At 41.4% G+C, this 25,132-nt stretch overlaps 2 protein-coding genes across 2 annotated transcripts in view; one reads left to right on the top strand and one right to left on the bottom strand.

Annotated features, from left to right (window-relative positions):
* Positions 1-2,494: 2,494 nt before the first annotated feature.
* SURF4 (surfeit 4) lies at positions 2,495-20,415 on the bottom strand. Its single transcript, XM_069069265.1, has 6 exons — positions 20,235-20,415; positions 10,259-10,445; positions 9,466-9,542; positions 8,862-8,905; positions 7,757-7,943; positions 2,495-5,320 (listed from the first exon to the last, which is right to left on the bottom strand). The coding sequence occupies exons 1-6, from the start codon at positions 20,280-20,282 to the stop codon at positions 5,054-5,056; spliced, it is 810 nt and encodes a 269-aa protein (XP_068925366.1). The 5' UTR covers positions 20,283-20,415; the 3' UTR covers positions 2,495-5,053.
* Positions 20,416-21,546: 1,131 nt separating this feature from the next.
* The window catches only part of STKLD1 (serine/threonine kinase like domain containing 1), a 41,695-nt gene continuing 38,109 nt past the window's right edge, over positions 21,547-25,132 (top strand). The window contains exons 1-2 of the mRNA XM_069069252.1: positions 21,547-22,093; positions 24,084-24,185. Coding sequence (XP_068925353.1) covers positions 21,878-22,093; positions 24,084-24,185 — 318 coding nt within the window. The 5' untranslated portion in view covers positions 21,547-21,877. The remainder of the gene's footprint in view (positions 22,094-24,083; positions 24,186-25,132) is intronic.

Genomic DNA, 25,132 nt, shown 5'->3' with positions numbered 1-25,132 from the left:
TGTTATGAAGGTAAAATTGACAGGCCTTTGCAAGGACCTGGGAAGATAGTGGTTTCTTGTAACTAACAGGTGAAAGTAACGGAATTTTGGAAAGGGGAAAGAGTTTGAGAGGAAAGATAAGTTCAGTTTGGGGCATGCTGAGTTTAAGATGTCTATAAGAAATCCAGTTTAAAATGACTAATAGGCATTGGGAGATATGATACCAAAAGTCAGCAGAAAGTTAAAGATGAATAAGTAGATTTGAGAACCATGGGTGTAGAGATAATTGAATTCATGGGAGTTGATGAGATGACAGAGTGATAGAGTACAGAGCAAAAAGAGGACCAGGATGAAACTTTTGACACCCATGGTTAATTAGTAGGCATAACCTGGCTGAAGATACAGCAAAGTAGACTGAGAAGGAACAGGTCAGATATTTAGGAGGAGAACCAGGACAGCAGTATCCTAAAAACCCAGAGGAAGAAAAAAACATTAAGAAGAGGGCAATAGGGGCGGCCAGGTGGCTCAGCGAGTAAGAGCACCAGCTCCAGTGTTGGGATGACCTGGGGATCAAATCCAGGCTCAGATACTCAGCACCACACCCAGAAATAACTGGCCGTGTAACCTTGAGCAAGTTACTTAACCCCAACTGCTTTGAAAAAAAAAAAAAGAGGAGGGCAATAGAGGCTGCAGAGAGGTCAAAGAGGAGGACTGAGGAAAGAGCATTAGATTTGGCAGTTCTAAGAGATCCTTGCAAGCAGCTAGGTGGGGCAGTGGATAGAACGTCAAATCTGAAGTCAGAAAGACTCATCTTCCTGAGTTTAAATATGGCCTCAGAAGATAGCAAAATGACCCAGGGAAGGAAATGGCAAACCACTACACTACCTTTCCTAAGAAAACTCCAAAATGTTGTCACAGGGTCAGACACAACTGAAATGACTTAACAACAAAGATGTCCTTGGTAACTTTGGAGAGAGCAGTTTCAGTGGAATGATGAGGCCGAACTTCAGAGAATGAGAGAAAGTAGAATCTATTGTAAACTGCCTTGTCAAGGAGTTTAGCCACAAAAGGGAGGAAGAAGGATAGGAGATAGATCAACTTAGGGGTTTTTGAGGGTGAAGAGAGATGGGTGTGTTTGTAAGGCGGCAGGGAAGCACCCAATAGATAGGGAGGGAGATTGAGGATAAAGTTAGAGTCAGGATGATAGAAAGTACAGTCTGCTGAAGGAGATGGGATGGAAAAGGATCGCTTTGGCATTTGTAACTAAAATGTTGCCTTTTACAATATTGCAAGGGTTAAAAACTAATCCAGCAGCTGGAAGGGAGTCAGAACAGGCATTGTGAATTAACAGATTTGGAGTAAAAACCTGATTTTAAATCCTAGCTCTGCTATTTTACCTACTTGTAGGTCATGGAGCAACTAATCAACCAGTGATTATTTTTTATGTGCCTGTGTGTCAGACCTAATTGGGGCAGCCAGGTGGTGCAGTGGATAGAGCACTGAGCCTGGAGTCAGGAAGATCTGAGTTCAAATTCAGCCTCAGACATTTGCTATTTGTGTGACCCTGCACAAGTCACTTGACCTACATTTGCCTAAATTCCTCATATATAAAATAGGAATACAGTGGAGAAGGAAATGGCAAACCACTTCAGCATCTTTGCCAAGAAAACCCTATGGACCCATGGGATTCCTTGTAGTCAGACATGAGTGAATGTTATCAATAACAATGTATCAGGCAGCTTACATTCTATCAGAGAAAGTATACCTGTATATATTTTTATATATTTACATAATCAACTAAATGTAACAATTTGGGGGTGAGACACTCACAGCTAGCACAGAAATCAGGAAAGGGCATAAGTAGGGAGGTAGCGTTAATCTTTCTGGGCCTTCCTTAGTTTTCTCATCTGTAGAATGACTCCATGTCCCTATTTTAGGTGAAAAGAAGGGACAAAGCTATGTTTAGCCTCAGAATTCAAGTATATTCCTTTTGTCATAAGAATGGAAAATCGAGTCCAGTTTTCAGAGGTGACAGTAATTTTTGGTTATTTGTTTCTATCATAGAAGTCGGCTTCAATGAAAAAGCTCAAGAATCACCTCCGAAAACCCAAGCGCTTCAAAAGAGGAACAGAAACAAAGTAATTTTTTGTATAACTGAAATAATAAAGTTGAAGAAAAGAGTAGTAGCATCTTTGAAGGCCAAGGGGAAAGGGAGGGGGGGTTCTTGGCCCATTCTGAGATATACATAGAGTGGTGGTTATGAAACACCTGTTAGGGTTCTCACATGGCTATTGGTCTCATTACATACACCTAGGTCTTCAAACAAGTGATAATGCCCCATGGCCTGGTGGCTAAGGCTGAAACACAGATGACTGAGTCCACGTGAGGATTTATTACAACAGGATATGTCTTCAAGCATCCCATGTGGTAATCATCACAGCTTTTGCCTCTTTGGCCTCACATTTATTTCCTAGTCTCATTTTGGACATTCCATTGACTGTGTGGTCACACTAGATACAACAAATGCCATTATTTTATTTTGCTATTTCTTTCCAAAAATCAAAACATTTTCAAATACAACTAAGATATAAAATACAGCATAAAATGAGATTTATACCTATTCTTTCCCACATGAAGCAAAAAAAACTTCAGGACACTTGCCAAAGCCAATTGTTGGTAAATAAAAGTTTCTGTCCCTGCCCCAGGCACTGGACCATTAAAATCACAGGATGGAAAAGAAAAGCAGCAGAGCCAAAGAGACACTGCGATCATGGGGAAGGATCACTGATGGCAGCACTGTTTCAGGTGCTCAAGTCAGTCCCACTTCTCCAACAGTAAAAAGCCAGTCTGTGGAAGAGTATGGCTAAGGAGAACAAGTTGCCTTGGCAAAGATGTTGCTTACAAAGAAAAATCTAATTTGTGAGTAGCAGTTGATGGGCTTGCTGTGCTGTATGGCATTAGTAAGGGGAATGAATGGGACCTGGAACCAAAAAAATTGCCTTTCTTTGGCTAAAACACTGTTTATAAGCCACCCTTTCTTAAAATGAGTATCTCAATCAAGAGAACATTGAACTTCTTAAGTTTAATCTTACAAATACTTGAGGAAATAGAGGAGGTCATTGTTTTGCTAGTTGGCCTGGTAGGGACAAAAATTCTCCCAATTGCACTGTGGGCCTGGCGTGCAATGAGAGGATAGGGAGGAAAACTCTGTCACAGGGATTGATGTAGTATTTTGAGAAATAGCAAGCAGAAATTCCACCCTTCTCCTTAGGTACAAGTTATCAGAAAAAGGTTTCCATTCTTCATCCTTTGCAATTTCCAATGGTCTAAAACAGTTCCATTAATAAGCAGAAGGGAGAGACATAAATAAAGTGTAGACTTCGGATTCTTGGCCCAAGGATAGTCATGTTGACAGGCCCTGTCTTATATACCTGCATTACAGAGAAGGGCTTACAATAGAAAAGGAACTACTATTTGAAAAAGTTCAGGATGCTATGATCCTGGAAATTCCCAAATAGGAACTAAATTTCCAGTATTAAATATCCCCTCAAGATCAAAAAGGAGCCACTTAGCTTGTTGCTACCAAAGTAACATCAATTTGGCTGCACAGGAAGGATCTAAGGAGTAGGGGAGGCACTGCAAGAGAGGTTTTAACTATCCCTCTGTAGCTTTATACTACAATATAAAACACAGGGACACTTTTAAATATAGGATTGCAACAACCAATATACTGCCCCCCAAAAAAGAGAAACACAGCATAAGGCAATGTTAGAAAACTTTAAATACAGGATCAAGATCAAATCAGTAAGGCATCACACATTTTTAAAAAAAAATCAATTTGGCTGTATACAGTGGGAGTAAAAGGGGAAAAAAATCAAAAATTGAACAACAAAGCAACAGCCTCCTGAAATGGTAGACCCTGGGATAAAGGCCACAGCCTGGAAAAAATCTCATAACAAAAAGAAAAGTCTGGTGATGGGAGTTGCTAAAACCCATTCAGAACCCCAAATGGGGCTTCACAGTAAGCTAAGATCTTGCTCTGTGAGAAAAGAATGGGAGGCATTGGTTTGAAAGCCTAACTCCACCCCCAAATGATGCTAAGAAGAAGCCTTTAAAAGAAGCCACTATCATCCTACCTGAGATGCTATGTTCCAACAGCACCCACTGCCTACCATGTCAAATATATCAATGAGGTCTGGTTCACTGGCTGTGAAGCCATTGGGAACAACTGCCCTGCTCTTACATTCCAAAAGGCCATGGTGCCTTACTGCAGTCAGTGCCTAAGACAGTCTTTTAACAGGCTCCCTTTCGCTATCTTAAACCACCAAAGCTAAATCAGTGCAACTTTAGTGATGGGGGGGAAACCTTGCCTGTACAAGACTTAGACCAGGCTAAAGAGCTGTGCTGATGTGTCTTCTTGCTACCCTTTACATGGCTGCCTAATGGGGGCCCTACTGTGTCAGTTCTAGTAGAGTGTTAATACTGTATTTCTTTGGGCTTTTGTTTGACTTATTTTAAATCATTTTTCCTACAAAAATGTGAAAAATAATTTTAAAGCCACTATAGGGGAGAATTTGTTTTAATAAGGAAGTTTTCAAATAACGTAATATTTGGCCAGGGTATCTCAAATCAGTTAGTAGTTCTAGCTAAAAATGTAAACAAAAAAAACCAGAGACCACCACATTGAATGATACAGTTGTGTATCTGCTCACAGTACAACTTGAAGGTTCATTTCTCTCTCCTCCCCCCCGAAAAAATAAAAATATAAACAAAGGCCAGGATCAGCCAAGATGCCCATGCAGATGAATTTTAAGAGCGCTTGGCTATAGGGTGATATATTAACTGTTCAGGCTTGTCAGCCTAAAAAAAAATACTAAAATTTGGGATTGAGCATGCCTCCAAAGCAGATTTAACCATCAATTTCAGATTGTGTCACTGTAAATAAAGTTCTCAAAACATCTGTGCCTTTACCAGAGGAAAGGAGTCAGGTACACAAATGCTGGCAGTTTTGTTGAATCCACACTGTCCTTTACAGCCACTGGTTTTTCACAGGGCAGGGACATGGGGGGCTGTGTTACCACTCCTTCTTCTTCTCATCCATGGAGACACCACCAGGGCCCAAGGCAACCACAAGAAGCAAGCCTCCAATCACTGACATGGTTTGGAAGAAGTCATACTTGAGGAAGTCATGCATGGGCTTATAGACTGGGACGGTCCAGAAAGCGTTGAAATAGACATTGATGCCAAACAACCAGATGACCAGAGTCAAGGCAGCTAGCTTGGTTTTGAAACCAATGGCCACTAAAATGATCAAAGCTGTGCCCACGATGTTCTGAAGAATCTGTATTGGTTCAAAATACATAAAATTCAAGATGAATGTAGGGGAAAGAGAATCATGGAGTCTTAGAGGCTATCTGCTCCAACTCATACCTCAAAAAGAATCTTCTCTCTGATATACACAGCTGGTCACCTAGCCTTTGCTTGATGGTTTGTAATGTTATGTTTAAAGCACATATTAAATACCCTGTCAAGGTGGAGGGATCTGCTGCTGAAGCAATCAAACATAATATGGTTAATGCTTGTTATCTAGCAAGAGAACAAAGGTTTCTACCAAATATAATATATGATGAAAACATCCAAGATTAAAGAATGAACTAGAGAAGACAAAAAGCAGGACCTGAACACTCTTGTGAATAAAGGAGGAAAAACCCTAGAGGCAATAAGAAATACCAGCTGGAAGACTTCATAAAGGCTAATTCTTCTGCCTGTCCACTTAATCCCATTCTTTTTTGCCTTCTCCAAGATTTTACTTCAGCTATCACCTTGTTTTGTGCATCTTCCATTCCTTCCTCTTCATGCACTCTTTCCCATCCAACTACAAATACATGCTCAGGTCTCACTAATGCTAAAAGTCTTCCCTTAACCATTCCAAGAGACTACCCAGTTACTCTTTTCCCCATTTCTCCTTCCATTTCCCTGCTAGCTAAACAATACCAATGCTGGCAGCCCCACCACTCCACCAAGACTACTCTTCCACAAGGTGAATGGCCTACTTATCAACAAGTCTATTGACTAATGCTATTTTTGACCCACCCAGCTGACCATTAATGTCTACTAGATACTCTCTCCTTTCTTGGATTCACTACAGTTCTCTGGTTCTCCCATTATCTCTCCAATTACTCTTCTCTTTCCTTCATTCACTCCTTCTGACCTCTCCACTTGGCTATAGTCCTAAGGATTTTCCCTTCACATTGTACTCTCTCACCTGTGGCAATCTTAAATCACTTCTATTCAATGATTCCTTCTCTAGTCAGAACACCTCTAAGCCCCACACCTGCTCCTCCTGCTGTCTTATGGGAGGGGCATCTCTTGTCTAAAAGTCCTACAGACAGTTTGAAACCAATTGTCACTTTCCCCTAAAGGAAAAAAAAAGACTCCTTCTAATGTCACTAATCTTCCAAGCTTACAACCTTAGGTTAACCTTTGATTCCTCTTTCACTTCCCTGTCTAATCAGAGACCAAGTCCTACAGATTCTATTTCTGCAACACACTGCACCCTTCACCCTCAAGGGTGTTCCTATACTCCTATACTGCATTATATTCATCACATTCACTATACTCCTATACTTCATTACCAAGAGCAACAGCCTAACAGTCTTCCTGTACCCCACTTTCCCCAGTCCAATCCATCCTTCATACTAGTATCAAAATAATCATTCTAACACATGCTAAGTGTAATTCTAATCAAGTCACTCCTCTGCTCAAAATTCTGAGCCCTCACTGCTTGTCTCTCAAGTAAAATTCAAAGTTCTTAGTCCCACATTCAAGGCCTTCCACAGTCTGATACCACTTTACTCTGCCAGCCTTATACCATATTACTAAACAGAGCTTACTCTATGCTCCTGGCCAAAATGCTCTATGCTCTGTTCCCCAAAATATGCCCTACACCTCCAATGTCCTTGCTCACAATGATCCCTATAAATGGAATGCTCACTCTCTCCTACTACTTTTTTTTTTGCCCATCCACAATATCACTTCCTCCACAAAGCCTTCCTGGATTACCTTGGGCAGCAATATTCAATGTCACTCCACACTTTATATCATACCTCTCCAATGTACATTATCTAGGTTTGGGTTATCACCCCCTAGCCATTAAGCTCAGTATCAGATCTAAACTTTGTATTTATGCCAGCATCAACACAATGCCTCACCTAATAGATAATCAAACTGGTTATCATTACAAGTTGCCTTCACACCCATGCCTCAGGACAGTCTATCCAAAAAAAGTGACAATCCCTTCCCCATTATCTGCAGGCTTCATAGAAATGAAAAGTAGCCCTTCATAAAAAAAAATTAAGGTTATGAGTCTCGGGTCTCATTCAACTAAGGACTATCAGTCTAAATTATGTGGATTCCTCCTGGCCTCGTTTAAAAAAAAAAATACATACATACATTTACATATATTAGTGAAGACTCCCTAGGGAACCAACTCCAGAGACATGCTTAACTTTAATCCTACAGGAAAGGCAACCCACTACACTGGCAGCACAAAGTGCTCACACCTATGAAGGGTTCAGAAGCTCCACCTGCTGCCTTCCTCACTCACCAGGAGTTGAGACAGACAATATATACAAGGTAAACCCCCATTCCAATGCTTCATACCCAAGGAAATAAGTCAGGATCAAGATATTAAGTGGCTATCAAGAAACTAATGGGAAGAAACATCATATTTTGAAGAATATAGGCAGATTTTTTTGAGGACATTAAAAGCACTTACAGAAAAGAAGCTGGCATCAAAGTGAAGAAGGGTCATGAACATCAGGACCAGCAATACCCTCCCACCAAGTTGCATGTACTGTTTGGGTGAGCTCTCTCGCATGGTTGGGACTCCTGCAAACATGCTCTTCCCTTCAGATCGGGACTCAGCCAGGAGCAGCAGCAACCCTCCTCCTAAGGCCAGGTTCCTGGAGAGCAAAGGAGTAGAAACAAAAATATTAAAAACTATTGGCAAACCAAAGATCAAAATTCACTGGGCCTTGAAAAAGCCAACAAACCCTAAACTAGATGGGTAAATCTCTTAATCAGTTTAGAGACTATAACTCTTTTTCTTCTTTTTTTCTTTCTAAGCAGGCAGAGAGCATTGAATCTGCTGTCAAGAAAACCTGAGCTCAAATTTGGCCTCCGACACTTACTAGCTATGCAACCTAAGCAAGTCACTTAACCTCTCTGTGCCCCAGTTTTCTCAACTACAAAATGGGGATAATAACCCTACCTTGGAAAGCTGTTGTGAGAATCAAATGAAATTATATTGTTAAGTACTCAGCACAGCATCTGGCACAAAGTATCTCTTTAGTAAGTGTTTCCCTTACGTCTTCCCTACATGTTCAAAGATAAGCAAACCATCAAAGTTGCTGTATATCCAAAAGTCCCTACAAGCTACACCATCCTAGATGAGATATCATTGCCCTCTATTAGCAAATAATGGCAGTTAGTCTGATAGGTCTGCACAAAACAGTAGAAAGAGCCTGGAAATAAAACACCTGGGCTCTAATCTGAGTTCTGCTACTAACTCACTGAGTGATCCAGGATTCTTTGAAACCTTGGCTTCCACAGTTATTTAGTGAGAAACTGAACCAAGTGATGCTTTAAGTCCCTTCCAGCTCTAACATTCTATGTGCTGGTACTGATATGGCTTTGCCTGAGTCTGTTTATAAGTCTTCTTTATAAGTGGCACTGATGAGATTAGACCAAACATTTATGAACCTATCTGTCCTGGGAAAGGGAGTCTGCTCTTTCCATTTCATTCTAAGCTCTTAAGTGCCTGACTATAGGGACACCAAAAAACCAACCTTTATCCATCTTAACAATCACAATGAACATACCTCATCAAAAATTTGAGATCCCATAAAATGCTGTATGCAATCGTCTGTTGAAGAAAACCAAGAATGTGTAGTATTAGTCTTAGAATTCTCAAACTCACCCCAAAAGAACTATTCAAATCACTTTTATAAGATACTAGAAGTTATTTAATGGAACACAGAGGATGTCTGTAATTGCCATGCTTTGACTTAAAGACATAATTGCACATTGGCTCTGGTGATTTATAGTATCATTACATAAGACAGCTAAAGGAACAAGTATTCTTGATGCAGTTAAATGACAAGAAAATTTGGCCTCTAAATTCACTTTCATATTACCCATGTGGCAACTGAAATTTAGCAAAATGGAAAAAGAGAAAAAGTGCCTAATTTAATACTAGGTACCTGGCATTTGAGAAGTATTTTAAGAGAAAGAATTCAAAGGCACTTTTCAACTAACCAGGCTCCTTTAATGCTGTTCCTAGAAAAACCTCATGCATCTTCAGAGGGAGAGGGGTGACTAGCAGTAAAATAGCAAATTTGTGGGTAATATCCAGACATCAAAAATAATCTTTCAAAAAGCCTTACTGCATAGACCATAGAAAGCAAGATGGAGATTCCAACTTACCTGTAATGCTATAATGCCAAAGAGTCCAAAGCAGGCATACTGTACAAAGTTTCTGCTCAATACCAAGATGCAGCCAGCTAAGAAGTAGGATGGGAGGGTAAGAATTAATGACTACTAGGATAATAAGTAACTAAGATTTTCAAGAGGTACTGCAGTTTTTCCTTATGTGTAATTATGGCAGAAAAACACCCCACCCCACCCCCCAAAGTAAAAACAACCACTAGGAACTTTTAGTATTGTAAAAATAAGATAGCACCAAGGATGAGTTCATGGGATCTTAGTTATCAAGCTTGCTGGTCCAAGTAGGGGGTCACATGAGGGCTTACAGAATGAATAATTTTAAAAAGCCAATTATCTAGTAATAAATACTTCACTATGTAGAACTTAAACTTCCTTCATGATAAATTTATTTCTTTGCCTGATAAACATCTTATATCCCTATAGCACAATATACTCCTCATTTTTTAATAGTCAAATTATGTACTATCTTATGACTAGCTATTTCACCTGTTCTATCAAATCCTTAAGGCTAAGCTCTCCCTAGAACTGGGTCAGGGCCTAATTCTTCTTTTGTATTTTCTACAGTAACAACACAGATATTTAGGCGTTTGCAAATAGTGAGGAAATTTTATAGAGAATAGAAGCCTTTAAAGCCTCAGGAACTCAATATGATCTGCACCTTCTGAGCTGGATGGAGTTCTAATGCAGAGGACAAAAACACCCACTTTTCCCCACCAACTTCATTAGCCAGACAACCAAGTGTGAAATTAAGCAGATCTTTCTAGTCACTTACTCAACTGCCCAAGCAAGTTTAAGAACACGAAGATGGAGGCGAGGATGTAGCCACAGTTCCAGGTAGCATCAATATAGTCTCTCTGTTCACTCCACTGGAACCACATTCGGATGCCATCTTCCAGAAAGGTGCTAATAAGACACAGGCGCGCCACATGAGGGAGGTATTGCTTCGTGACTCGAAGAAACTATAGAGACAACAAAAAGCAAGGCAGTGAGTGAAAGACTAGTAAACAGAGAAGCTGGGAGCCCCAAACTGCCAGCCAAAGACATGCAGTCCTCCAGCTATGGATGAGCAAGCATTCATCTGCTGTTTTCCTTATTAGTTTCTTGATAGCAGTCATTTTCCAGTCACTTCAACTGTTAGTTCTTATTACAGTGAGTCATTCCATAAGAGTCTATCTACCTATCTATGGAAATGAATGACTATACCACAAACACAGAACAGGCGCAAGTTGTGGTGAAAGCCCTTCCCATATGCCTTTGACAACAACCCACTCCTTTAATTCTAGCAAACCTACCCAGGTGGTGAATAAAGAACTACAACTGTATGTCCCTAAGACAGGAAAATACAGCTTTGGTTGTACAAAAAAAACCAATCTAACTGCATCCAATGTAATTGTTAATATTCTGAGCTCTTCACAGCAGAGAGTTCTGCTGGAGGCCACATGAATTCCTAACTCTGGGGAAACTGAATTGGATGAACCCAGGCCACTGAGTGGGTCCACCAGAAATTCTGATGGAAATGATTTATTCACTTACTCCATTCCAAATCTCAGGTACAACAATGACAAAACTCAAACACCAGAGACCTAGTCTGTGTGGTGTATCAATCAAGATAGATATTCCTAAAGGATCTAAACTAAAAGGATCTGTGTAGGTTTTGTGTCATGTGCTATATATTTTAGTGAAAATGTGAACATTAGATATTTTTTTTTTCAGGAAGGCAAGGCAATTGGGGTTAAGTGACTTGCCCAAAGTCACAGGGCTGGTAAGTGTTAAGTGTCTGAGGCCAAATTTGAACTCAAGTTCTCTTGACTCTAGGACTGGTGCTCTATTCACTGCACCACCTAGTCGCCCCCCAATGAGATCTTTTTTAAGGACTATAAACATGATATTTAATAATTAGGAATGTTATAATAAAAACAAAACCACCTAATGACACCCTACTCTGATTACCTCCTACATCTGAGAAAGTTCTGTGGTTGTTGTTTTTTGTTTTTTTAACCTAATAGGAGAGCGAATTAGTAAAATAACTAGCAGGTGCCACAAAGGAAAAAGTATGGTTATAATTGCCTTTGGTTCCATGCTTATATGAGTTTCTGGGCTGTGACATACACGGACACTGTAAAATAGCATGCAAAGCTGTCATTATGTACAACACATACACACACACACACACACACAAGCACACTTCTCTTACTAGTCATGTTTAAGATCCAAATCAAAAAGAGCATAGGGGATGTTGAGGGGAACACCTAACATAATAGAGGTCAAGAATAGAAAGTGGGATAACCAGCTACATAAGTGATTTGCCAGAAAGTAACACAATGGATATGCCAAGTGGTTTGAGTCTAAAGGGTGGGTACCTGTAAACAAACCCAAGAATTCTCTTCTAGGACTAATACCACTGTTGGAATAGTGGGGAATGTGGAAAGAGGAGCTCCTTTTATGTGACTTCCTAAACACCAAGGTGTATAAAGTTCTAGCAGCTTCAAACCCAAACAACAGAACAGGGGCCTATGGTAATCAGTATCTAAGTCAGCTTTTAACAACAAATCAAGTCGAGACTTCTTTCCTAATCAATACTAAAGATCAGCCTCCCCCTTCTACCACAAAAGGAATCATGGGACATTTTCTCATTCTTGTGAAAGGAAAATGAGTAAGAGAGATGAAAAAGCAGAATCGGCAGGGAATAGAGGTACTGCCAGTCAACTTCCCTCAAAATTACTGATGTCTCCCACAACTAAAAGTTTGAAGCATTAAGTTAAGATATGACAAAAGTTTTTGCAAAATCTATTCCATTGTTTAGGTTCCAAGTTATGCTACTTTAAAAAAAATAGGAGAAAAGAGGGGAGGAAAAAGATATAAAATATGACAAGAAGCTGACAGCCTATGACTCTGAATTGACTTTGTAATATATCCATTATATAAATATGCTCAAAATCTAGTACCAGACTGAACAGGAGGTTTGATAACATTTGAAACTATTACACACTTTCTAGTTTCCATCTAATGATCCAAACACTCAACAAATGCTCAGCAACAGCCTGATCAGCTACAATCAAGGGAGAATATAAATGGCTTAACAGGTCAGAGATGTGGGTAGAGAACAGGTTAAAAGTTCCCATTTTAGAATTAATGATTTTTACACTGAATTAAGACTAACCAAGCATATGGTACATGGAGATGGCTGGTTGTCTGAAAGTTGTAAAACAAAACAGTAAAAAAAAAAATCTTTAAAAGATATTCAGGGAAGACGTTAACAGGAGGGCCTCTAACATTTCCAAAGAGCAAAGACAGCAAATATAGGTAAGACAAACAAGTTAAGAGACTTTAACACAACCCTAGAAATCATAATTATAAAAAATGTTTTGGCTTGATTACATACTAGACATGTCTACTGCTGACATGTTTGCACATCCACCAGTTTAAGCTTTATTTGCCTACTCAGTAAACAAGCAACACAGTAAGGGTTTATAATCCAGACTGTTCTTTGCTGAAGGAAATCTATTCTAATACAGCAAACAACTTAATTTCCAACACTCATACAGGGCAGGCACACAGGCTGGCTTCCTTGACTTCTCAGCTTTGTCTCAGTTTGAATGTCTAACAATGATGACAATAAAAAATTCAGAACAAAGGCAACGACATTCAGATTAATTGCAGTGACCAATTTTAGTCCTGGATAACAGATGATTAAAGATGCTTCTTGGTAGAAGTCTGAGGGACTATAGATATAAACTGCTGAATACATTGTCAGGTATGATTGCTTTGTCAGTTTTGCTGAATTGGTTTGCTTCATTACAAAGAAAGCTATTGGGAAATTGCTAGTGTAAAAAAAAAAGCAATAAAACAAAAAAAATCCTTATTCACAATAATAACTTGGGTGTTTGGGTAAAAGACATTAAGATAGAAGTTAGACACTGCCCCTTCCCTCATATAAAGTTACATATTATACAAAAAAATCTGACCCTGCCTGTCTTAGAAAAAAATTTTTAAATGTTTTAATCCTAAAACCCCAAATTAAAAGGTTATCATACTCTTAGAAGTAAGCATTGATAAAGGCTACTAGGTTGCTATAAGTTCCCAGAGTAAACAAGCTGAGTCAGGGTACTGTAGTAAAAAGAACACTGGCCAAGGGGGTAGGTTCTAAATCCAACTCTGATACTAACTGGCTGTGAAAGTTTGAGCAAGTTACTTCTCTGAGTCATTTTCCTTATCTGTATATGAAAGAGCTGAGCTATATATTCTCTCCAAATACTCTTTCAATTCTAACATTCTGATTTAGGGACAGTTTAAGTTAGACTACATATGAATTCATACCCACAGTTTCTTTCTGTTTTGAGCAGAAAGTTGAAATTTTATTTAATAAAAGATGGAACTATCTTTTTTTTAGTCCTACGCCTCACCCTTTTTTTTAAAGGTTGCTGGGGCCAAAGAAGTCATCACTTCATGGCAAACCTGATGATGATGCTATCTGACTACAAATCATATAACCCTTCGGTCTCTAAAGAATTAAAATCCTAGGTGACCCAAAGAGCAATGGTAGACCCAAGCAGGCTGCAGCATATTACTAGTGATGCAAGAAACTGAAAAAAGGTATCACCAGGAGATTGACCAGCCATGCATCAAAAGAGAGATAGTACCAGTATCCACAGAATATCAAAGGACCTATAAGGATTTAAAGGTCCTCCAGTTCAATGGTTAGATATTTATGTCAGTCAAAAAACATTTAGCATCTGCCAGGTTCTGGGCTTAATGGAAGATATGAACAAGAATCACACATGATGAAAAAGTGTGGATGATTTGCTGAATGCACCCTGAAATGAAATATCCTCATTGTCAAGATTACCAATTCACTAAGTATTACTTTTACCCTTTGCTTTGGGAACAACTTCTCAACTAAATCTTCCGATATCCTGAGCTATAGTCATTTCCTTTACAAAGGGGAGTCCCAGAAGATCCAGTCATCAAATCAGTAAATGATGACAACATAAGCTAATAATTGAAAAAAGTTGAACAAGGTCACATTACTGACACTCAAGCCTACCAAGAGCATATAGCACAAGATATATCGAGCATATTATAATACCCAAACTACTAGATACTAACTAACATGCAACATAAACACTGCAAGCACAAGGCTGCAAAATTAGGCTGACACAACAGAAAAACATGAAGGGAAAACTAGGTCTGAAACTAACCGATAAGATCTTGAAAGGAAGAGAGATAATACAATTAGTTAACTGTTATGGGGCAAGATTTTCATTAAAATTCTCTAAGAACCTTATAACCAAGTAACATATACACACAGAAAGGACAGCATTCTAAAAAAAATTAGGAAAATGGAATTTGTTTAAATATAACACCTTAGTGTGTGTTTGTTTGTTGTGTGTGTGTATGGGGGGGGGGGGGTAGAAGTATGACAAGTTGCAGGGAAATACACCAAAAGGGATTGTAAAAAGAGTCATGTTTCTATCCAACCTACTACTAAGGTAGATTTTTAGAAGCAAGAGGGAAAGATGAAATTGATGAAAGCCTCAAATTCTAGTATTAATCAGATCTCCATTCAAAAATGTGACAAATTAGTTATCTTTTGGTCATTAAAATTTGGGAATCACCCTACAAAGGGGGTACATACACACAAACAAAAATCCATAAAGCCTAGAAAATTAAAGCCTACGGCCAAAAAAAAAAATGTTGAGTCAGGATTGGCCCAGGCAGGTGACTCATACAAATCCTGCCAACACAACTCCAGGGTTTCCCTGGGAAGTCTCCCAGCTGAACACCACTCAGCAGGTTTGTGCTAGACCAACAGAATGCAATTAGAGGTGATCTGGTAGCAATAGTTGGAGGCAATAGTTTAGATTGTTTTTCTTTAGTAAATGAATGATGACAATTTGTGAAATAGCCTAACAGTGGAAAAGTGACTACAGAAGTAACATAGAAGAAAGCATTATTGTAACTATTTCATTTTCTACATAAGTCAAATTATTTGGAAGGTCATAAAGGCTTAAGAAAAAAAAACCTCACAAAAAAACAAAAAAAAACACCTAAAATCAAAAATTCTATTACTGCCAGATCAATAGAGAAATAACTCAATGTTATTCACAATCTAATTAGGCTACAAAAGTAGCAAATTTACAAGTCCCATTTCTTATAAAGGACTTGGGGGAAAGGAAAAGAAATAAAGAAAAGCAGGTAGATACCCCTATAACCAAAAACCTATCAACACAAAATAGAAAATATAAGAGTAACACACAACCTAAACTTGCTACTTACATGGATGCATATGCATTACTCACTATGTGAACAGTACCACGCTACCAATGTTATCCAAGACATCTAATACTTGTCTTAAAAATATATAATCAAAATTTGTGCTACCGGGCACATATTCTTCCTAGACTAGCTTTTTCAGAGCAAAGAGAAAATCTGCTGATTGAGAAAGGATCATAGAAGCTAATTCTTTACCTCAATAATAAGCAAATCAGAAGTCATTCATTCATTCCACAAACACTCAGAAAATATTGTTTGTGAGCATCTAAGTGTTTAAGAGTCACATTTTTAAGCCATCCAATAGGTTTTTAATAAGTGGACACATTTTGAATTATCCTATCAATCACAAAGATGTATTATGGGCCTCCTGTGTGCAAGGTCCTTGGTATTCTATATTAAAGCCTGTGGTCCCTTAATCCATTCTCTAGTGGCTTCTTCCTGAAGCAGCAAACCTCAAGAACTTTACAATGCACTGTAGGAGCAAAAGAATCCTGGTGCTGAATTACTTGGTCAATGAGCTCAGCACCAGAAACACAAAATTTACCAAGCTGTCTCCATACATTCTGTACAACCATCAAGGGCTAGGTTGATTCAATTATCCCTCAGTTAACTGAATGTACATACTATTCACCAAGGGAAGAAATCACAGCCTAAAGCTACAACTCTCAGGTGGGACTCCCAGGTCAAACAAACCAGTTCACTTTCAGGTGCTTTTGTTTCCTTAAGTCAAGGTCAGAGGAAATGGATTTGTCCTTATATCATCTGAAATGTTAATTCAGCATTATTTCTCTGCTCACCTCAAATCAGATTAGAGATTTTTTGGCAGCCATTTATACAATCCATCTTAAAAGTCACATTTAATATAGCATTCTCTGCTATGTAAGATAAGAAATCTAGGGATGGGGGGGGGTAGGGAGGAAAGCAGTCAGCAGGGAACTGTCAGCTCTGTTATAAATGCTAGAGATGGAAGGTTCTAAGAAAACTAAAGCCACCCACAGAGAGATGTCATTTTGGCATCACTTACATATCTAATGCTTTCCATATTACCAGAAGCAATAAAAAGCTCCTTCCCTTTATTCTCTAAAAGAGAGAACTTGGCTCCACTGAACTTACACAAGGTGTTAAAAGGACAGTTAAAAAGACTCACCTTAAAATAGTGAAGTGACATCAATTTTCTGTGGACTGAAGATGCTCAAGCATTACTCAGTAATAAACCTATAACACTTATTCTAGACTTGTTCAATATACAATTTACAATAGCCAATATACACTTGGCTACTGTCTCAATCTAATTTATTACTGACATTTTTTTCTTAATTTCTGCCTCTGAAGAAAAAGGAAGAAAAAAGGAATCACAGGAGGACCTGATATCTTCTTAATGGCTTAGTTCGTTAAGTTTAAAAAAAAACAACAGAAAAATAAGACAAAAAGATTACATAAAGTAGTAAATTAAGTAAAAAAAATGTTGAACAGCAGAATGAAAGTTTCATCTAGGCAATGGCTAGAAAAGAGACTTTGTAATGAAATTTCACTTGCAAAACAGTTGTTCTATAGGCTGAAAGTTGATGGTATATGGATCCAATAGCACTAAAAGGAACAATTCTTTTAGCAAGTTGGTACTTGGGAAACAAAATGGTGCCACTAAAAAGGCCTTTTTTCTGATAGATGTTGGGCAAAAATCCATGCAATTTAGGCAGAGACCAATTCTTTATATTAGTATACATACTTTCCTCCCCCAAAATGATAGTACATAATGAAGGCTCATTATACAAACCATTAATAATGAGTATACAAACCCAGGGATGAAGAATGACTGGAAGGTTTCCACAATTATAAAACTCATACTCTATAACTAATTTGGAAAGCAGAGATACTAATATTTACCCCACAATTAAAGTTCCTCCAAGAAAAACTAGCACTTAAGTCTAACCTTGGCTGAATATTACTAACGAGAAAAAATTGTAATTAATGCACCTATTGCTAATTTTAAATCTGACAAAACTCCATCTATATCCAGAGGATTTGGGAAAGTGCAAGTACAATGGGAACAGGATTGGGCCAATATCTGCTTACACAGATTATTAAACTATTTTTCCATATCAGACTACTATTGCATTGAAGTCATACTGTGTTAATTTTGCCAAATGGGAGATACTGACAGCTTTACCTGCCCTCCCCTTCCAGATCTGATCTTGCTGATCTTGTTTTAAAGACTTTTAACAATTGCTCAATTATCTATTTGTTTCAAGGTTTTCCCAGGAGGGCCGCCTGTTCACTTCAAGAAAAAGGGACTAAAAAAAGGAAGAGTGGTATAGCACACTCTTCCACAGGTACAGGGTAGATTCCATCCAATACATACAATCTGAGAAACCCTTTCATTCAGAACTCATCTAGCAGAGAATAGATACTTGTTAGATATTTCAAAAGAGGTGCAAGGCAGGATTGAGGCCTGGTTTCCCTTTGACTTTGGTTTAAAAGTACAAATCTGGTCCCCTATGACCAACAATCTGACTGAACACGTTCTAGATCAACCTCCTGGGCCTTCCAGAGCCATAACCTGGATCCAAGGGAAATAAGGGACAGAACATCTTGCTCAGTCTGGAGTCAGATTACCCCAGCCTTTTAGCCTTTTCCCTAACAGTATCACCTCTAGTCCGGTGGATTTTATCCCTTCTGGGAAGGAGATGGGGGAGGACAGAGTACCCAGATGGATAGTAAGGAGTAGGTAAGGAAAGGAGAAGAACTTAATTAATAGTCTTAATCCTGAAATTACGAAACCCCCAAGCTTTTTAACCCCCAAAGATTTAACCAACCTGTTTAGGAGAGCTGAGTTTAAAGTTGAGTCACCCTATGTACTACCCCATCCCCCAAACCTAAGACTTTCAGCCTACCTCCTCTGAAGCTGGGGTCCTGTTTCACCAGAACCCTTTTGCTCAAATAATTGTAAGGTTGGAATACAAGAGTAAAAATCTAGAGAAACCGGGGAAAGCGGGGAGGCCTAGCTCCAGTCACAATTTACTGAGGAAGTATGCATTGTTGGGGAGTGCTAAGAAGAGAAAAAAGGCCTTAGGGGCAAAAAACATTACTGTAAGTGACAGGGAGAACTTTACATAAGAAATTTGAAGCAGAGGCATTATAAAATGAGACTTATCCAAAAGGCTTAGAGAGACCACAGGGAAACATTATAGAAAAAAATGTTAAGAGACCCTGAGGGAAAGGGGGGGGGGCAACAGAAGAGGCTAGGAAAAAGGACTGGAAGTAAGGGACACACACAGGGGAAATGAAATAGAAATGAAAGGCTTACAGAGACAGTGTAAGAATCATATTATAGAAAGGCTGAAGTCAGAGGGGCATTCTAGAAATGGTTCACAGCTCTGGAGATAGCACATAAAGTACAGAAAACACTGGGAATCGGAATAGCATTACATAAAGAGGGGGAGGAGAAGGGCAAGACTCAGAACATAAAGGCCTGGGGGGCACGGTAGGCATTATAGGAAGCTGATTTGGGAAATCTCTAGGGAGTAGGTGGGGGATTACCTCCCAAGGGGGCAGAACTAGTGGCAAAGGCACTGGGGGGCACAATATAGACCAGGGAGGGCTCACAAGCTGGAGGGCAATAGACAGCCCTAAGCACTACAGAAAGGGGAATGGTGCAGTTCTGGGGGGAGGAGAGCCCTGGAGAGGGGTGGCAGCATAGAAGAAGGGGCTCCCAGGGAGGGAGACTGTGGAAGCACAGTATAAAGTGAGGCTTTATACAGTTTGGGATAAAGGGAGGAAACACGAGGGGGCCACAGATATTAAAGGAAGCCGATAGGGAGGGGCAGCAGGGTTTGGGAAGAGGGGCACAAAGTACGAGTGGAGGGTGGAACACTCTGGGGGGGGGGGTGTGAAAGCAGGGATCAGGAGAGACACGAGAGGAAATTCTGGGGGCACATGAGAGTTCTGGGGGTGAGGCACACAGTATCAGGGGAAGCACAATAGGGAGCTCTGGGGGTGGGGGGGCAGAGTAGAGATCTGGAAGTGGGAGCTCTGGGGGTGGGAGGCAGAGTAGAGATCTGGAAACGGGGGCACAGTATGGGGGTACAGCGAGGAGTTCTGGGGTGGAGGCAGAGCAGGGACCTCTGGGGATGGAGGAGTGGTAGGGAGCTCTGGACTGGGGGCGCAGTGCAGGGGCTCAGTACGGAGCAGAAGAGAGTTCTGGGGGGCAGTGTGGGAGAATAGGAGAGAGTTCTGGGGTGGGGCGCTGCGGGGGTGGGGCTCGGAGGGGTTCTGGAGTGGGGACGGGGTGTGGGGTTAGGTGGGCTTCAGGAGGGGGGGGCCCAGGATCGGGGGCCTCCTGAGTAGGGGGCGCGGCCCGGAGGCCCAGATTGGGGCGGGGCGCCACGGGTTGGGGGAGGCGCGGCCCGGGCCCCCCGCCCCCGGCCCCCGGCCCCCAGGCCCCCCGGCCCCGCCGTCCCTCCCGCCCGGCTCCGCACCTGGTCCGCGACGTCCTCGGCGGTGCCCATCAGATCGTTCTGGCCCATGGCGGCGGTGGCGGCGGCGGGAGGGCTCGGCTCCGGCTCGGGCTCGGGCTCCGGCTCCCTCCCGTGTGGCGCTGGCGGCAGCTCCTCCTCCTCCCGCTCCCGCTGCGGCCTCCACAGGAAGTGGCCTCGGCCTCCTCGGCGGCGGCGGCGGCAGCGGCTCCTGCTGCTGCCACGTAGGCCAAGCCTTAAAGGGGCCGCAGCGCAGCCCCGCGCCTGGCCGAGGGGAGGGGGAGGGCCTTAAAGGGCCCGCGGCAGCCTGGGGCCCCCGCCTTAGCCGGGAGCTAAGCCGGGAGAGGTGAGCTGGAGGAAGGTGCTCCTCCGACCGCTCCAAATATTTAGTCCAAGGAGGGCAGCCTCTTCCTTTCACAAGAAACCTAAGCCCAGAGAGGGGAAGTCACTTGCCCAAGGTCACACAGCTAGTAAACGGCCAGATGGGGATTGGAAACCAGGTATTCTTTCCAGGATCCTCATTCTAGGCCATTCCTCCCTCTTTACAGATGGGGAAACTGAGGCTCCAAAAGAAATTTTCACAAATGAGTGGCAGAGCTGGGATGAGTACTCTGGACCTTGACTCCAAATCTTGGGCAGTTTACACTCTACCGCAGTGGGGTATAGTGGTATGATAGTGTTATGAGGTGTTCGGTCTTAATGAAATAAAAGAATGAATGAATGAATGAGTGAGTGAATGAATGAATGGAGGTAGCAAGTTATAAAGTGAAGCTCACAGGAAGGAAACATTGGGCCGGCACAAGTATTAAAGGGAGTTAATAGGGAGGGGGCAGTAGTGTTTAGTGGGGGCGAGGGACATAGTATTAATGAGAAATAGGACGCTATACAGATGGGGAAACTGAGGCCCCAAAAGAAATGCATCCAAATTTGCACGAGTGTTAGAGTTGAGAGTCGTACCCTGGCCCTTGACTCCAAATCCTGGGTAGCTTGCACTCTATCAGACTGGGAAAGGTATAGTGATATGAAGTATTCAGTCCTTATGAAATGATTGAATGAAGGAAGGAAAAACATTTCTTCAGCGCTTACTATGGGCAAAGCATTGCTCTAAGTGCTGGGGATACAAATAGAAAAGCAATCTCTGCTTTCAAGGAACTCACTTTCTAATGAGGAGAGAGTGACTGGTGATGGACCAATGGTCCTAGGGCAGCAGGGATGCCAAGCCCCACACGCATACCTGAGACGGGACTCAGATTTACAGCCAACTTCCCCTGGCCCATCATCTCGTCTCTCCACGTGTCAGACCCAAGGATTCCTGAGCGGGGACAGAGTGCCCCTGGGGAAGTCTGACTCAGGCTTGAGAGCACAATGTCCGGGAGAAGGTCAGAGACAGCTAGGACAGGCTGACAAATCCAATCTGACTGTGGCAGAGGAGGCCGGAGGACTTAGACCTGCCTGCGTGGAGGCTAGGTTTGGGTCGAGTCATAGCTGAGCTAGCGGGAGTGTGATGCGCCGCTTAGCAATCACGGTTGCTGGGAGTCAGATTGAAAGGAACTCTCCTTCTCGGGTTTCGGACCGGTCTCAGGCTAGATCTGAGTGCCTGGGCAACAGAAGCTAAACAGCCCTCGCTTGAGGGTCTGTAAGTGTGGATGAAGAGTCAGACAACTTTAGGTAGACTTGGAGTGGGAAACACGGTGGAGCCGGGGTGGGGGAGCCCCTGGGCTTGCTCCTCGAGGAAGAACCTCAGACGGAAGGGGATAGAACGCAGCTCACCGCCCCTCCCCCTCTTCAGTGGCCGGCGGCCGACCCCAAGTGAAGAGGGAAGGTCGGATCTTACAATAGAAATTATAATGGAAAAGTATAAGGTGAGGAATTTAGTTCCCCAATCCCCTACTCTCTGGAGTAGAGCATGGAGGTAGGAAGAAGAGGAAGACAGTTTGACGAGGGAGTAGCGCTCCCAGAAACTTCTGATAGCCCCCAACTTTAACTGCCATAACGCCTTGTAGCCCCCAGGACTCCCGCCTTCCGAAGCCCCTTCCCCAGCACTCGAGGTCATCTTTAATACTTGTACTGAAGGAAGTGTTTTGCAACATTTAAAGTGCTGCAGAAATAGGATGAACTCTGGAGCTTGTCCCTTGAACAAATAAATACACAGCTGAGAACTGCCTATCGACAGAAGAGGAAAAACAGTTGAGACAGGCTGAAAAAAAAATCCCCCAGCGCAGTATCTGGGATGACACTTTCCATCCCCAGCTTTATCGCAGCAATATGGAGATAACCATCCACCGTATCCTCTCTCAGTTTACCCACCACTCTTCATTCTCCAACTTCTCAAGATGCCCTGAAAACAGTCTTCATCACATCCCCCTATGATGCTCCTCCCTCTCTGGGGGAGGGTGCTTCCTCCCTGTTTCAGGTTTTAAGGTGGGGACAATAGAGAACTATATGTTTAGAATCAGTTTCTGTATTTCCCCCCTTTAATTTCAAGGAACTAGACGAGTTCTCCATCCTCAGTCTACTGGTTGAATGAAAAGGAAGGGACCACCAGGACCTAGAATCAGACAGCTAAATTTCAAATCGACTCTGCTACTAAATAACCGTGTGATTTTAGCAGTCAACTTTTCCCAACTAAAGTTTCTTCTCTGTGAAATAAGGGGATTGGATTACTTAATATCTAAGGTTCCTTCCAGCTCAAAATCTTATGATTTAGACAGATAACATGACTATGGGACAGTATTTTTGTACTCCAGGGCCTTCTGTTCTCTACTATCTGCAGAAGTCTGTCCTAGCTATGTTGGACACCATCCAACCTGATGGGTTCATCTTCCAATGCCATATCTTTTAGCATTTTCATACTATCTGTGGCGTTTTCTTGGCAAAGATACTAGAGTGGTTTGTTCCCATTTCCTTCTCCAGTGGATCACCTTTTGTCAGAGCTCTCCATTATGACACGTCTGTCTTGGGTAACTCTGTGGCATATAGTTTCATTGAGATACAAGCCCCTCCACTTCCACCAGGCAGAAGAACCAGGAGGGGAGGAGATAGTATACTTGAGTTCTCCAAGCTCTGCTTCTGACTAACTCTTTGATATGGAATCCTTAACCTACTGGGTTGCAGATTCTTCTGAGAAAGTTTCCTCCACTTGTAAAATGGAAGGATAATATATTTCTTGCCTATCCTCCACAGGACTGCTATAGGGGAAGGTACAGTTAACAGGAAGGAGAACCTGTAGCCTACATTAGTTTGGATTCAGTCAAAGGGCTGCACTTGAGAACCTAGAGGGCCACATGTGGTCTCAAGGCCACAGGTTCCCCACCCCTGTTATAGTACGTGGAATCAAGAAAGCTGGGTGCCATCAGCTCTGTTGATTACTAGTTATGTGATCTTGGGCAAATTTCTTCACTTCTGTAATCTTTAGTTTTTCCAATTTAAACTGAATATAATAATGCTTGCCATACCTACTTCACAGTTCTGAACCTTAAAACACTATGAAAATGGGAGCTATCATCTCCCTCTCTGCCCACATTGCATAGGTTGGCACCTGGGTATGTAATGTTGCTATGCCATCAGATCAAGTAAATGTATGAGATGATTTTGTGGAACTGTTTTCTTTTTTTTTAATTATTGGTTACAAGGGATGACTAGTTAGGAAAGGGAGGAAAGAAGGGATGTATTTGGAAATAAAGAGTATGTAAAAACAAAAAAATTTAAAAAATTAAGTTAAAACAAAAAAAGACAGTAATAAAAAACAAAGAAGTCTGACTTGTTAGTAAATAAGATTATGAATAGAAAAACCATTTTTATCTCCCCCCAAAATGAAAGGGGTATTTATCATGTCACCCCTTTGCCTAACAGGTTATACAAACATTGAAGCATGGTGCCTTGGGAGTGAATGTAGTGGCCTTAGAAAAAAGCAAACTGAAAACTTCTAAGCCTATAAGATACCTGATAAAGAAGGTAAGTGGAAGTTTCCATAGCAACAGATGCAAAAGATGCCTGTGCAGTTAGAGAATTTTCCAAGTTATGTACTCCTGCAGTGTGGGGGAAGCACATAAAAGGAAGGATGAAGGCTACACTTTTGCTCACACCTCCCTTGACCACAAGCTCCATTTACAGATCTATAAAATGGAGATAATAACTCTCATACTTCCTACCTGCCTCCTCTTGTGAAGAAAGTGCTTTATAACCCTTAAAGCACTGTAGAAATGTTAAGGAGAAATATGGGCATCCAAGCCTTTCCTTTCTTCTAGCCCACATAATTCATAATGACACAAGCATTATTTATTGCACAGCAAGACAGAAAACTGACTTTGGAGCCATGAAAAACTGAGTTCACCTCTCACCTGTGACAAATACTGGTTGTGTAACCTTGGACATATCCCATCACCTCAGTGCTCTAGGTCAAACTCAAATAGAAATGAAGTCATTAAACCTTACATAAGGATCTCTGCCAGCACATATTGCTTTTTTCCCTTGCACTTGACAACTTTCCAGACCCTTGAAGACAGTTATTATATTCCCCTTCTAAAGGCTAACCCTCCCCAGTTCCTTCAACAGATCCTCATACATCAGTTAATAGTCAACAAGTATTTCTGTGCCAGGCACTATGGCATATGGCACGTACTTGAGGCCCTTGAGTTTCCTGGTTACTCTCTTCCCGACGGTCTTCAACTTAACATTATCTTTCCTAAAACTCTGCACTTCACAACTGAACAAATAGTTCCTGACAGGGTCTGAACAAGGCCGAATATCCTCCATCCACAAGTGGAGGAAGGATATGTATTGACTAGATGCATTTGGATGGAACTAGTCTATCTGTATACATAACATGGACAGACAGAACAAATGAACAACAAGCTGTGTCCAGAATTAAATAAGAGGAGAGTAGCATGCTGAATTGCATC

This window comes from Petaurus breviceps, unplaced genomic scaffold (genome assembly GCF_028583685.1).
Source record: "Petaurus breviceps papuanus isolate PSGF00001 unplaced genomic scaffold, PetGlider_PUasm1.0 90779, whole genome shotgun sequence".
NCBI classification, from domain to species: Eukaryota; Metazoa; Chordata; class Mammalia; order Diprotodontia; family Petauridae; genus Petaurus; species Petaurus breviceps.
The sequence above is the reverse complement of the archived record's forward strand: the minus strand, read 5'-3'. Positions and strand labels throughout refer to the sequence as shown.

Coding starts and splice junctions, on each gene's coding strand:
- SURF4 (XM_069069265.1), bottom strand. CDS start 20,282: ATGGGCCAGAACGATCTGATGGGCACCGCCGAGGACGTCGCGGACCAG. Junction 8,906..9,465: donor TTGGCATTATAGCATTACAG/GTAAGTTGGAAT, acceptor TTTCTTCAACAG/ACGATTGCATACAGCATTTT. Junction 7,944..8,861: donor GATCTCAAATTTTTGATGAG/GTATGTTCATTG, acceptor TTTGCTCTCCAG/GAACCTGGCCTTAGGAGGAG.